Source organism: Phragmites australis, chromosome 7, assembly GCF_958298935.1.
Source record: "Phragmites australis chromosome 7, lpPhrAust1.1, whole genome shotgun sequence".
Classification (NCBI taxonomy): Eukaryota; Viridiplantae; Streptophyta; class Magnoliopsida; order Poales; family Poaceae; genus Phragmites; species Phragmites australis.
Genome location: NC_084927.1, coordinates 27,573,289 through 27,586,662, shown reverse-complemented (window position 1 = coordinate 27,586,662; position 13,374 = coordinate 27,573,289). Strand labels below are relative to the sequence as shown.

Genomic DNA, 13,374 nt, shown 5'->3' with positions numbered 1-13,374 from the left:
CCCAATTTAGTCATAAAATCGCAGGCAAATGGAGTGCACATGGGATCATCACGAAGATTGTGTCGAGGCGAAGTAAGTCGTGAAGGCGCCTCGATCGTTCGATAAATGGAGGAGAAAATAGACTAAAACGCTCTCGGTGGTAGGTAGAAGTGTACTACAATAGAGGGATATTTTGGAAAAAAGTTAGAAAATTTAGGGGTCCAAGTTTTTTAGACCTATAAATAGAGGGGTAGAACTATGGGAGGGGATGAACTAGCCACTCGAGTCTCTTGAGCCATATACATGAGAGTCATGTGCTAGGATTTAGAGCAGAGAAAAATGAATATTTAGCTTATATAATATTTGAGAGTTTTGAGAGATAAATATTTGTAATCAGTCTAAAATAAGACTGACCTTTTTTATAATGAAGTTTATATTTTTGCATATACTTGAATTCTCCTCTTTCCAATTTTTCACTATTGGTTCACTTGTAAGTTTGCAAGTTTTTCGGTTTTAATTTTTGTTTTAATTTTTGGGCTGAAATTTTAGCATCTTGTGAGGTCATTCTTCCTGTTACTAGAGACATAAAACTCGTATACACACCTATAATTCATATACCATCTGTGGAGTCGTGTTGCTTCGATTTTCTCATATTAAAACTTATCTTTATTTTTGTTTTTGCTTGAGTTTGAGGTGCGTTAGGTGATCCAAATAGGAGAAGATCATCGATTTCGTAAGAAATTTATTGAAACACATATTCATCTCACTCTGATTACCAATCTCGTTCCTACAGTTTTGAGCCCTCCAAATCATTAGTACCACGCAATTTCCCAATCAAAACACACAATATGAACTTAATAATCGAGAAATTTACTTGATCATTACAAACAATCATATACGCCACGTTATGCACAACAGCACAAACGAGATCCACATACAAACAATCTATGAAAATAATTAAACTAATGTCGCTCGGATACGACTAATCATCATGTTGTATAACCCATGCAACATTTACTGACGTGCTTGGATGCAAGACGATGCTACACACGAAATTTTTGGAACTAAGAGGAGCTTCTCCTTCCGGTGCACCACTAGCCCGAACACCTCCGACATATCAACGTCGCGCGTCTCCATCCCCGCCGGCAACTCCCAGTCAAAACGGTGCATGAGGTTCGCCAGCATCAGCTCGACGGTGGCCATCCCAAAGTTCATCCCGGGGCACATCCTGCGTCCGGCGCTGAAGGGCAAGAACCGGAAATCGTTACCCTTGAAGCTAACATCCGCCGCGCTGCCGTCGCCGAGAAACCTTTCGGGAACGAACTCCTCCGCGTCCTCCCAGAAGCGCGCGTCCGTGGCGATGGCCCAGACGTTGATCAGAACCCGCACCCCCGCGGGAACCACGGACCCGTCGATGCTGCAGCTGGCCGTGGAGAAGTGAGGCGCGAGGAGCGGCGTCACGGAACGTAGCCGGAGCGTCTCCTTTACAACAGCTCTCAGGTAGGCCATGTTGTTTAGGTTGGGTTCGCTGATGATTGCTTGTCCCAGCTGCTCGGGCTTGCTGCCCCTTACCTCGGCTTGTAGTTTCTTCATCATGTGTGGCCTCCGCATGAGCTCGGCCATGGCGAACTCGAGTATCGAAGATGATGTGCCTATTCCCCCGAAGAACACGTCCTGCATGTTCATAACTCGGGAAAAAAAAAATTCAGATATAGAATATATAAATCTACTCCCGTATATTTATTTTCTATCCGACTATCATGTCTAATTCAGACCTGGTGCGTGAATTCACGTAATATATTTGTACCAAAATTGTTCGTAGTAAATCAGCAACTTTATGTGTGAGACACGAGCTGAAATTTTAACTTACAAGCAGGATGCCTTTCATCTGCTCTCTGGTGAGGCCGTACTCCTGTCGAACGGAGAGCATAACATGCATGAAGTCGTCGTCGTCGTCCTTTGGATCACTCGCCGCCGCCGCCGACTCGTACTTGCTCTCATGGTCCTCGATCAGCCCGTCCAGCAGCTCGTCCCACCTCCGCCTCAATCTCTCGGATTTCGTGCGGACCACCTTGCTGAGCACGCCGAAGCGAGCCAGGAACGGGAAGAACTCCTCGACGTTGAAGCCGCCCAGCAGCGGGGACGTGTCGCGGACGAGCTCCCGCAACAGCTTGTTCCGGCCCTCGCTGCGGAAGGACTTGCCCATCACGGCGCGGCACGCCAGGTCGTTCGTGAACGAGCCGAGCAGCTCGCCCACGTCCACCGCCGCGCCCGCGGTGGCCGCCTCACCGATCCGGGCCATCACCGTGCTCACCTAGCCAAGCACAGCATGTCACATATTTCAGAGTCAAAACAGAACCAGCTGCGTGATAAGTTTTTAAGGTTATCTCAAAGCTAATTCAACGATATCATAGTTTGTAAAAGTGATTTTCCCTTTTCTTTAAAAAAAGAAAAAGCTTGTACAAGTGGAAAAAACTCGTACCTCTTCCTCGCGGGCGAGGCGGAACGACTGCACCCTCTTGACGCTGAGCAGGTGCGTGGTGACGAGCTTCCTCGCCTGCCGCCAGTAGTCCCCGTACGGCGCGAAGCCGACGTCGGACGGGCCGTACAGGACGACCTCGGCGACCAGGGAGTGCGGCCGGGACGCGAACACGTGGTCGTGCGTGCGCAGCACCACTTCGGCGGCACGCGGCGACGACACGACGAGCACCGGCATAGCGCCGAGGCGGAGCAGCATAAGGTCCGTGCCGTGCTGCCTGGCGAGGCGCCGGAGGGAGACGTGAGGGAGCGAACCGATGAGGTGGAGGTGGCCGAGGACAGGCAGCGCCGGGGGCGAAGGCGGAAGACGGTGGTGGTCTAGCTGCTGCTGCTGCTTCCTCGCTCTCTTGGCGCTGAACGTAGCCAACGTGCAGCGCACGAGTAAGAGGAAGAGAGGGAAGGCTAGCAGAAACCACGCTCGTGGAGCCGTCATCTCGCGCATGAACTGCTGTGCCAGGCTCGCGATGGTAAGGAATGGTACGTACCACTCCGGTTTATGGATCAGCTTGATCTGCAAGGGACGAACGATGCTTGTGATGGTTGTTGATGTCCTGCGACTCTTTCTGCTTCCACACAAGCTAGCTGGCCAGTAGCAAAAGGGAACGATCGCATCCACACACGTCACTGAATCACTGATAATCTGATATGATGTACGACATATTTGTATGTTCCTACGTTGAATTTGTCGAAACTAGCAACCGCACACGTATTTCATACATTTTAGGGATGACCATGAATTCGGTGGGTGTATGTCTCTGGTGAGTTCTACACCCGGTGAGGTTAGGGTGGGTGCAGGTGTAAAATTGTATCTGTGGGTCTAACAGATCAAGGTCGGGTTTAAGCTTTCACCCGTAAATATTCACCAGGGATTCGAAACAAAACTAAATCTCATGACCCATGTTACAATTCTAGCCTAACAACTCACTCTCCACCTTGAAATATTAGTCAAATGGCCCACTCCACCACAAACCTACTCAATCTGACTGCCCTCCTCACCACCAATGGCCGTGACGCCCCTTCGCTGGTCCACCCTTCCGTGTCGCTGCCCCCTCTGCCGGTCCACAACCTCTGCGCTTGGTCACACCGCCGTCTCCTGGATGCCCCTCCGCGCTCGACCATGCTGGCGTCGCCCCGCCACCCCTCCACGCCCGACCGCAACGCCCCGTCTATCGTCCGTCCGCCTCCTCCTTTGATAAGACTAGATGGGTCCCCACCGGGTTTCGAGTCCCCGCCAGGTTCGGGTGCAGGGGCACAATTTAACCCGATTAGCAATTCGGGTGCGGGTCGGACTTTGAGTTTCGGGTTTCATGGTGGGCTGATTTTGGCTGAACCCGCACCTTACCGGAACCGTTGCCATCCGTGACACACGTGAAAGCAATCCAAGATGTAGCAATCCGAATAAGTAAAAGAATATAGTATAACACACTACTACAGAATCGGTCTTATATGCTGGCTCATCACTGTTGGTTCCTAATAGGTCGACAATGATAGAGTAGCACTGCCGGTTCCTAATAGGTCGGAAATGATAGAGTAGCACTGTCGGTTCATACACCGCGCGAAAAGAATCAATCATCGTGGCTTATGAACCGATAGTGATAAGGGTCATCATTGCCGGCCAATGGTTTGAGCTTCCAGTGATGTCCAACTCCATCATCACTGCCTGTTGAAGATATCGACCGATAGTGATATAAGGGCATCACTGCTGGTTGGTGATTTTAGCCGACAATGATATCTCAGCTATATAAAAGTGGTCATCTCCTTCTCCAAGTTCGAGCACAACAGAGAGAAGTTATGTTTTCTTGCTTGGTGGTGGCCATTTTTGCTCACCTAGTTCTTGGGGGTTTCAAAAAATTGAGGAATCCTCATACCCTAAGTGTTCCAAGGTATGTAACTTTATCTCCAATCCATTTATAGTTGAATTTTATTTGCTAAATTGCTTTAGATTTTAAAATGATGTAGATAAACCTATGGCCATGATGTTTGAAGACAATGTAGATATAATTATACCATATTTATGATATGTAAGCATTAATTAGTAGCTTATGGTGAAAAGTGTCTTTATTATTGATTTACATTAGCTACATGTATGAGCATATTTATTTTTGATTTTTAATGAATTAAAAAAATTAGCCATAAAATTAAGTATATAGCAAGCTCCAATTATATTTTTTATATTTTAATTAATTAGCAAGCTCTAATATAGAAACTTTAGGCATTAGCATATTTTTTTTGATTTTTAATGAATTAAAAACTTTAGCAATGATATTAAGGTATATATCAAGCTCCAATTATATTTTTTATATTTTAATTAATTAGCAAGCTCCAATATAGAAACTTTAGGTATGAGCATATTTGTGGTTGATTTTTAATAAATTATAAAAATTAGCCATAATATTTAGGTATGTAGGAAGCTCCAATTATATTTTTATATTTTAATCAATTAGCATGTTCTAATATGGAAACTTTAGGTATGAGCGTATTTATTTTGATTTTTAATGAATTAGAAATTTTCGCCATCATGTTTAGGTATGTGCAAGATACAATTATATTTTTTATATTTTATTTAATTAGCAAGCTCCAGTATAGAAAATTTATATATGAGCATATTTCTTTATCATTTTACTTAATTAGTCCTACATAATGGTTGAATAATAATAAAAAATTTAGGGATAACACCAACAAACAATCATCGGAAGCGAACGTGAAAGCATACAAAAGGCGTCCCCTCCAACCCGGGCCAATTGCCAGTAGGAGATGGCGAGGTAATTTATTTGTTGGTGATTGCAAAATCTTGTAGATATTATGAATTTAGATTTACAATAATGATATAATTGTAGATGTACAGAAGATGGATGTACGATACGAGCCGTGTGAGCGCAGAGTACAAGAACATGTGGAGTATTTTCTGGTAGCAGCCGTGGCATACAAGTCAAATACACAGTATCAATACATGTGATATCCATACATCAATTGCGAGAACAAGAAGCAGTTTTTCACCACCCAATAAATACATTCTCACTTGATACCAAGGGGTTTTACGCTTGGCTATACTCGTTGTACCAAGCACGGTGAAGCTGAGATCGCATAGGAAGGGCAATACATTGGCATAGAAGACGAAGACTTATACACCGATATGCTGGCTGGTGAATACACCGATATGCCATTTGCCGGAGATACATTGGTCGATGATGATCTAGATGAGATGTTGGCCGATGCCGATGCTGATGATCTAGAGCAGATGTTGGCCGACGCCGACGCTGATGATCTAGAGCAGATATTGCGCGATGGGGAGAGAAACTTCGCTAATGCAAGAGAGTTTCAAAGTTCCAGCGTATGGTAGAGGACTCTAAAACATCGTTATTCCTAGGCTGCGAGAAGGAGCACACAAAGTTGCATACCGTGATTTCATTGTTACAATTGAAGGCTGAAAGGATCTAATGGCCCTAAAGAGGGGTGAATAGGGCACTAATAAAAAAAAATAAACCAACTACCGAATTCTAGAACAAAGAATAACCTTAGCCTAGAATGAATAAAAGAAACTAGACGACCTAGCGAGCTAGCATGATAAGCAAAAACATGCAAGCATATAGAACATAAGTAAAGTGCGGAATTGAAACTTGCATAAAGAAAATGCTAGAAGCAAAATGCGGAATGTAACAAGAGTAGGGAAAGGGGACACCGAGTTTTTTCCGAGGTATCGAAGAGTTGGTACTTCCCACTAATCCTTGTTGGAGCATCCACACAAGGATGTCGCTTCCCCTTGGGTCACCAAGACTCAAGTGCTCACTAGTGATTGCCACTTCTCTATCTCTGGATTGGCAAGCATCAAACCAAGTATACGAGCTTCTAGGGGCTCCCACAAGACCTCCAAGAGCTCACAGAGAACACCTCCAATCTCCACGACCGGCTAGGTGTTGTCAACCACCAAGAGTAACAAGCTAACTGGTTCACTTGATTCCTATCAAGCCTAAACAGCAGCTAGATGCACACTCGCTACTCTTGAAGCACTAATGGAGTCCTTAATCTTCAATTAAGAACTTACAAATCACCTCAAGTGCTGTCCCTTATTTCTAGATGATACACACTGTGTATGAATGCTTCTGGGTTGCAAGAGAGACATATGAAACCAAGTGAGGGGGTATATATAGGCTAGAGGTCCAAATCTAGTTGTTGCCCAACCACTCACATTTTTTGTGAACATCGGATTGTCTGGTGCAGACGCCTCTGTTAACACCGGATAATCCGGTGAGTATACTTTTTCCACACGCTAGTCTGCCAGCTGTCAGTAGCCATTGCAAAATGCTCCGGTGTTCCTCCACTTAGTATCATCAGGCAATCCAGTGAGTTATAGTCTTCTGCACCATGACACAAGTCATAAAATGCTCCAGTGTGATATCCATCTCATCATCGGATCATTCGGTGCCTTATAATTCATTTTCTCCGAAAATATCAAGCTTCTGTTAAATAGTCTGGTGATAACTCCTTTAAGTCACCGGACAATCCGGTCAGTTTAACTCAGATTTTCTCCCAAAAAATAGTCCTTCTGTTAAATAGTCCGGTGTATGCGTCCTTCAGATCATCGGACAATCTGGTGCATGTAACTTCAAATTTCTCTGAAAAATGACTCTTCTGTTAAATGCTCTGGTGCAAAATTCCTCCCATCATCAGACAATCCAGTGAGGTCATTTGAAATCTTCACAAAGAGGAAAAATAGTCCAGTGAGTTTAATCCTTCTCGCACCGGACAATCCGGTGAGAACAAACTTTCTGGAACTCATCTAATTCAATCGACTTTGAGTTCTAACTTCTCAACTTCTCACCCATGGGCTTCTTTGATCTACCTAGTGTTAGATTTTTGCAAGTGTGCATCCAACTATGTCTAGACTCGACTAGATCAAGCTACAACACTTAGCCCACTTTATAGTACAGTCAAAAGACAAAAAGAGACATATGTCTACCCTTAGTGTCCTTTATCACCTTATGACACTTAGAACTAGAAGATCCTTAATCTTGACACAAATGTCCTTTGATTGACCAATAGAATTCCATGAGGACCAAGAAAACCCATTCAATCATTGTAAACTAAAAAAATTTAATTCCCTTCAAAACACACGCATTAGTCACAATGATACAATTGTCATTAATCACCAAAACACGTACCACTTACTTAGGGGCCTAGATGCTACAATCTCTCCTTTTTTGTGATTGATGACAACACAAATAGGAATAAAGAAATGAATATGAAGAACACTCTATCATACTAGGCATTGAACGACATATAACAATTAAGCAAGAGAAAACTTAGCACTAGAACAACCTATCATGCTAGTAGAATAATAATTAAAACAGAGCACGAAAGGAAACACAATGCGATGACAAGTGAAACACATCGATTAAGAATCAAATAGCTTGTCATTACATCAAAATCCATGAAGATCCAACACTCCAACCCTATACTACCCAAGCTCCCCTTAAATCTATGAACTAGAAAGCTCACTAGTCACTTATATACCTCTCTCCAAAAGACTCCCCCTATCACCTAGACTCTCTCCCCCTTTGGCATCTAAGCACCAAAAAGAGCACACTCCTAAACATCCGGAGTTGGAGGAAAGGAGGAAGTTGGCGCTGCTAGAGATGGTCGCACCTCGAACTGTGAGCTTGAGTCTTTATCTAAATTTGATAGCTGAACTGTGAGCTTGAGTCTTTATCTAAATTCGATAGCTCAATAGTTACGGGGTCAACAGCTGGCTGAGGAGGCTGAGCTGACTTTGACGGTGCCTTTGAGATTGTAGTTGGGGCCGAGCTGGTAGCAGTAGCAGTACCCTGAGTAGCCATCTCCTGTAGTGCTGTATCGATCTCCTCGAAGGTAGACTGAACAACTGAAGGAGTCTGAACGGATGGCTGTTGAGAAGGCACTGTCGGCTGTGGAGAGTCCTCAAAGTGAAGAGTGCCAGTCATAGGAGTAGACAACGAAGGTAGAACTGGCCTCGTCGTAGTCCTGGCAGGCTGAGAAAACACATCAGTGCTGAAGAGAGGTGACAAGGGAATCCTGATACTGGTGTTCCCAAGAGACCACTGACACTGCCCGAAAGAGAACTAGGTGCTGGGGCTGGAGCCCGAGGAGCAACTGGCAGCTGTAGGCTTGATGCCTGAAAGAGAGATCCAAGACATCCAGAGATAAACGTGAACATGCGGTCATTGTTCTCTCGATCGGCCTAAAGAGCTGCTAAGGTAGCCTGTTGATGTTGCTGGAGTGACTACATCATCATGAGCTGCTGCTCCTGCTGTCGAAGCATGTCTGCCTGTAGCTTGGCTTGCTGCTCTGCTTGGGTTACTGCATCTGCTGAAGAATAAGAATAAACCCGGACGACGGTGCAGCAGGGGGCACGGAGGTCGCTGTCTCAGGTGCTGAAGGAACTGTAGAAGTGGGAACTGCCTTAGAAGGCCCTCCAACCTCAGCATCATGTGACCTAATGACTGGTGGGAAGAACTCAAGATCTGACGAAACCGAGTCGCTGTCACTGAAGTAAAACACGTGCGGGAGAGCTGCCTCGGCCGCTGCAAAGGCCTAATCCTCTGCTGCTACTCTCTCTAACATCAGCTGGCATATACTCCTGAGCATGAAACATCGCACGCTGGCCTCGTCGCCTTTCTAAAGGTGCTGTGGAGCATACACATTATAGTGTGTAGGCGACTTCTCGTAGGCCTGGACGAACTCGGGGAATCTGACCGAATGTGCAATCAAGTGGGATATGAAATGTGCATAAGGCTGTTGTCTAGCTATGGTCATCCTCTCAGCAATCACATCCTAAATCTCACAAAGGATCAAATCAACCACATCAAATCTCTAGTGAGTGAGGGTGGAAAGTATCAATCCCAACCCTGCTGCCTCACGAGTGCGGGAGGACTGACGCGGCGGAGTCTTATCTGTGCCTCTGATCTGCAATCCTTGCTGAGAAACTGGGGCATCGGCGGCTGTAATCGCCCGATCCCACTCCTTTTGCTCTTTTGTTTTCTTCTTCTTAGGCTGCCCGACGGCCTTGCCCTTGTCGCGGCGCTCACGACCCATCTAGAAGATCAAAAGATGCAATATGGATGAGCGAGAGCCCTAATTTGTGGAGAATTCAGATGAACATGCTTGGGATTCAAGATTGAGACACTAATTGAAGTCCAATTGCATAGGATATGACCTTAATTGAAGCAATTTGATTCAATTTTGCTCGAATTTTGCATGAGTTTGAGTGAATTTAAAGAAATTCGAGCTAGGGTTTGAAGATTTGGGAAAACTAGATGAAATTTGAGCTCACCACGAGAAGATGTTGATCTCGAGACTTGAGATGAGCTCCTGTGGCCGGCGGCGAACACTAGCGACAGCGGTGGCGCTATGAGTTCTAACGGCGGCGGTGGCTCTGTGGATTGCTGGACGACGGTGGCTAAGTAGCTAAGGCAGGCGGCGACTACAGCAGTGGAGGTGGCCGGCAGCGTGGTCGGGTGGCGGAGCAGGAGCGCGGAGCACGGGCAACGCTATGGTGGCGAATCGACGGAGGCAGAGGCGCTCGGGTGTCAGATCGAAAAGGAGGCGACCGAACGAACGAGAGACATATTACAAGTGGGTCTCACCGAGAATATGAACAACGGATAATCTGGTGATGACTGGAGTGAGCATCGGACAATACACCGCACCAATTAACAGAACCTCTGAAATTTTGCATCTCCGCTGAAATGTGAACACCGGATAGTCTGACGTCTGACCATATGCTCACCGGACCATTTTGTCTTAAAAGTTCCAATAAGCACACCAGATGGTCTAGTGAAAAAAACTTAGAACTCGCCAGACTATTTCTTTCCACTGAGATTTTTCTGCCTCTGAAATGAACACCGGAAGGTACGGTGAAGCTAACTTAAAGAGCAGCGGACAGATTTCCAGAGACCTTAGCAAACGCCGACAACCTAATTATAGTGCTAGCTTTGTAGTCCCATGCTATGACTAGTAATATGAAAAATATGTGTGCTGCTTTTTTATTTCTTTTTTCAAATAGTTGTGGATGTACATCACAAACGGAAGAGATCTTGCAACAATAATTTTCCACATGGCCCTTTTGGAATTTCCACTCAAGAACCATCCTACTCTACATGTGAAAGTTCATCGGATGATGCTGAGCCTCGTCGGCTACCTTCCTCATTTGCAATTCCTACCTAAAGTATCCTCACATCCTCCGGGGTGTTACAAGGCAAAAGATCCAATGGTCAACTACTTTACGAATTTTGCAAGTGCAGAACAACATAAATGACCTCCCAACTAATTAACTAATATGAATAACATTATACTTGGAATAGGTGGGAATAATAATCATGTCATTGCAATACCTAAGCAGCAACAATCAATACGTTTTGTTGAAAGAAGCACTTGTGGCTAGACGATGGACTGTGCAGAAACCAAGTGATAATGTGAAAAAGCACGTTATGCAAGCATGATAGCTGAGCAAACAGTAGATAGGTGGGCACGTGATAGAGTTCGTTACACAAGTATGACAAACGGGCAAAGGCAAGTGACGCGAGATCAACAAAACCAATGAAACATGGCAAGATGTAGCACTCCCCATCCAAATTATGCCTTAGGTTCAAATGTCACCGATACAAAAAATGCCTCTGGGGTCGGCTCCAACAATATTGATACAACCGACCTTATCTACCAAAACCGACCAGATAACACTCATATGTTGAAGCCTCAGCCAGAATGTTGCCATTGTGATGCGAAGATGTTTGAGTATGAGTCATTGGGATTTTGTTGCAAGGATGGGAAAGTCAAACTAGAAATGCCGGAACCACATGAAGAGCTTTGACAACTATACACGAGTGGGGATTCTAAATTGCAGCGTTTTCAGGACAGCATTAGGTATTTCAATAGTCATTTTTCGTTCACCACACTCTATTGTGATTATGACAAAGAACTAGCAAGTGCAAAAGCGATGCGATCTTGCCCGATCTTCCGAAGGTAATATGATAGGTCGATTTGGTAGGGTTTCGATGTTGATGATCCAAAGGCTTCGACCGGAATAGATTTAGAACCCTCGCGACCATTATACCACTACTCCGTGGTAATCAACCGTGCCAAGACACGGTTGACCTCACCAAGAAGGCTTTTCCTGCAAGCGAATCGAGAACACAAGTAAGAACAGACAGATGCAATTTGAATTTGTTGATTGCCAATGAAGTGCTCGAGTTTGGGGTTCTACAAACCAATAAATGGCGAAATTGTCTAATACAGAATAATCTAAATAAAACCCAAGCCTAAACTACGACGACTACTGTATATATATAAGGGGACATAAGGAAGTCGACATAGGGTTGTGCAGCTATGAAAAGAGACATATACAACCCGACACCGACCCCGACACGATTACAAGAACTGACAAGGCCCACAACAGTGACACAACACTTTATTTCATTCATTCTGACTAATCTATAAGGAATATTTACTCAAGGCTAGATCCATTTGAAAGATCTCATCATAAGCTTTCCAGCAAGTCCAAGATCACCTCAATCGGACTTCACATGTGAGAGTTATGTCTACTTTATTGACGTGATGTATTGGGACTCCGAGTAGACTTTGGAGTTCAATTAGGACTCGACTTTGACACCGAATAGACTTGGCCTTCGAGTGATGACATCCAGGTGAGGTTGTGGTGCTTCTTCTAGATTCCTAAGCAACAAATCAACATAAAAACTTAGTTGTATTCTATTCGTTAAAAAAAATATGAACAATGAGGAACGAAATCATCTTGTGTGTATCCGAGGGAGCCATGCCCTTATCATCCTCCCTTTCTTTACAACAAACTGTCCTCGGTTTGCGCCTAGCATTGTCTTATCCATAAATTTCTACATAAAGTAAAATGCGTAAGGAACTCTAGTTATATAATATCATACGTTATTTATGAAACAATTGTATTTCTCTTAAAATGATTGTACCTGATCATAATTAGCCATAGTATACATCATTAGTATAATGTATGCACATGTCGCTTCTTGCTCCCCTTCTTTAAAAGAAGTGATATTGCATCGTAACCTGGTATCATTGTATCTTTTGTAAAAAAAAGGTTAAAGCAATGGTTGTAGGGTATGGTAGTAGCCAACAACGCTCTCATTTTTGTGAACTACTTGGTGAGTTGCAAATAGAACAAGAAAAACTTAACATGACATTAATATTGCTACTGATGTCCTCTAAATGATCACTTTGGGGCACAATAGTAGAAAATTTCAGATATAAACAAAATTAAACCCGATGCACCATATACTCTAATTTATCATTGTATTTACCAATAACATAAAAAGTATTCTATGGAAAGTATGGCAAGTTAGAATTAAGTTTTAATTTCTCCTCTAAACTATTCAGATCACAAAGAACATCAAATTCAATATAACCTAAAGTATTTAGGGAAGATAACAATTTCAACTCTTCCTGCTCACTAGCAATGTATTAAACATATTTAATTTCAGAACAAGTATTTATTTGTAAAACAGAATTAACACGTTCATTCATAAGTTATGGTGATATAAATGAAACATTATCACATAGCTCTTCTTTATCACAAGGATCAACAAGCAAATCATCCTATGACAAAGGTATATCAGTTGTAGGGTCCATTAATGGTTGCTCTACAATAGCATGGGTAGTGGACAATTTTAGCACATCAAAGTAATCCTCACCTTGTGTGAGTATAGCAACTTTTTCATTACCTTTGTTCTGTTCATCAGGTGATATAGGTACTTTATCATTTGTACCTTTTTGTAACATGCATAGTGCAGCAGATGTCTCCTCATTCCCCTTGTTTTTCTTCTTATTTTCCCTTTTCTTGTT

General features: G+C 43.8%; 1 protein-coding gene across 1 annotated transcript; it reads right to left on the bottom strand.

Annotated features, from left to right (window-relative positions):
• Window positions 1-828: 828 nt before the first annotated feature.
• LOC133924517 (indole-2-monooxygenase-like) lies at window positions 829-3,079 on the bottom strand. Its single transcript, XM_062370093.1, has 3 exons — window positions 2,462-3,079; window positions 1,850-2,293; window positions 829-1,653 (listed from the first exon to the last, which is right to left on the bottom strand). The coding sequence occupies exons 1-3, from the start codon at window positions 2,957-2,959 to the stop codon at window positions 994-996; spliced, it is 1,602 nt and encodes a 533-aa protein (XP_062226077.1). The 5' UTR covers window positions 2,960-3,079; the 3' UTR covers window positions 829-993.
• Between the last annotated feature and the right edge of the window lie 10,295 nt (window positions 3,080-13,374).

Excerpts from the sequence above, each read along its gene's own strand:
- LOC133924517 (XM_062370093.1), bottom strand. The coding sequence starts at position 2,959 with ATGCGCGAGATGACGGCTCCACGAGCGTGGTTTCTGCTAGCCTTCCCT. Across the intron at positions 2,294-2,461 it reads GCCTCGCCCGCGAGGAAGAG|GTGAGCACGGTGATGGCCCG; the intron begins GTACGAGTTTTT and ends GTGCTTGGCTAG. Across the intron at positions 1,654-1,849 it reads AGATGAAAGGCATCCTGCTT|GACGTGTTCTTCGGGGGAAT; the intron begins GTAAGTTAAAAT and ends ATGAACATGCAG.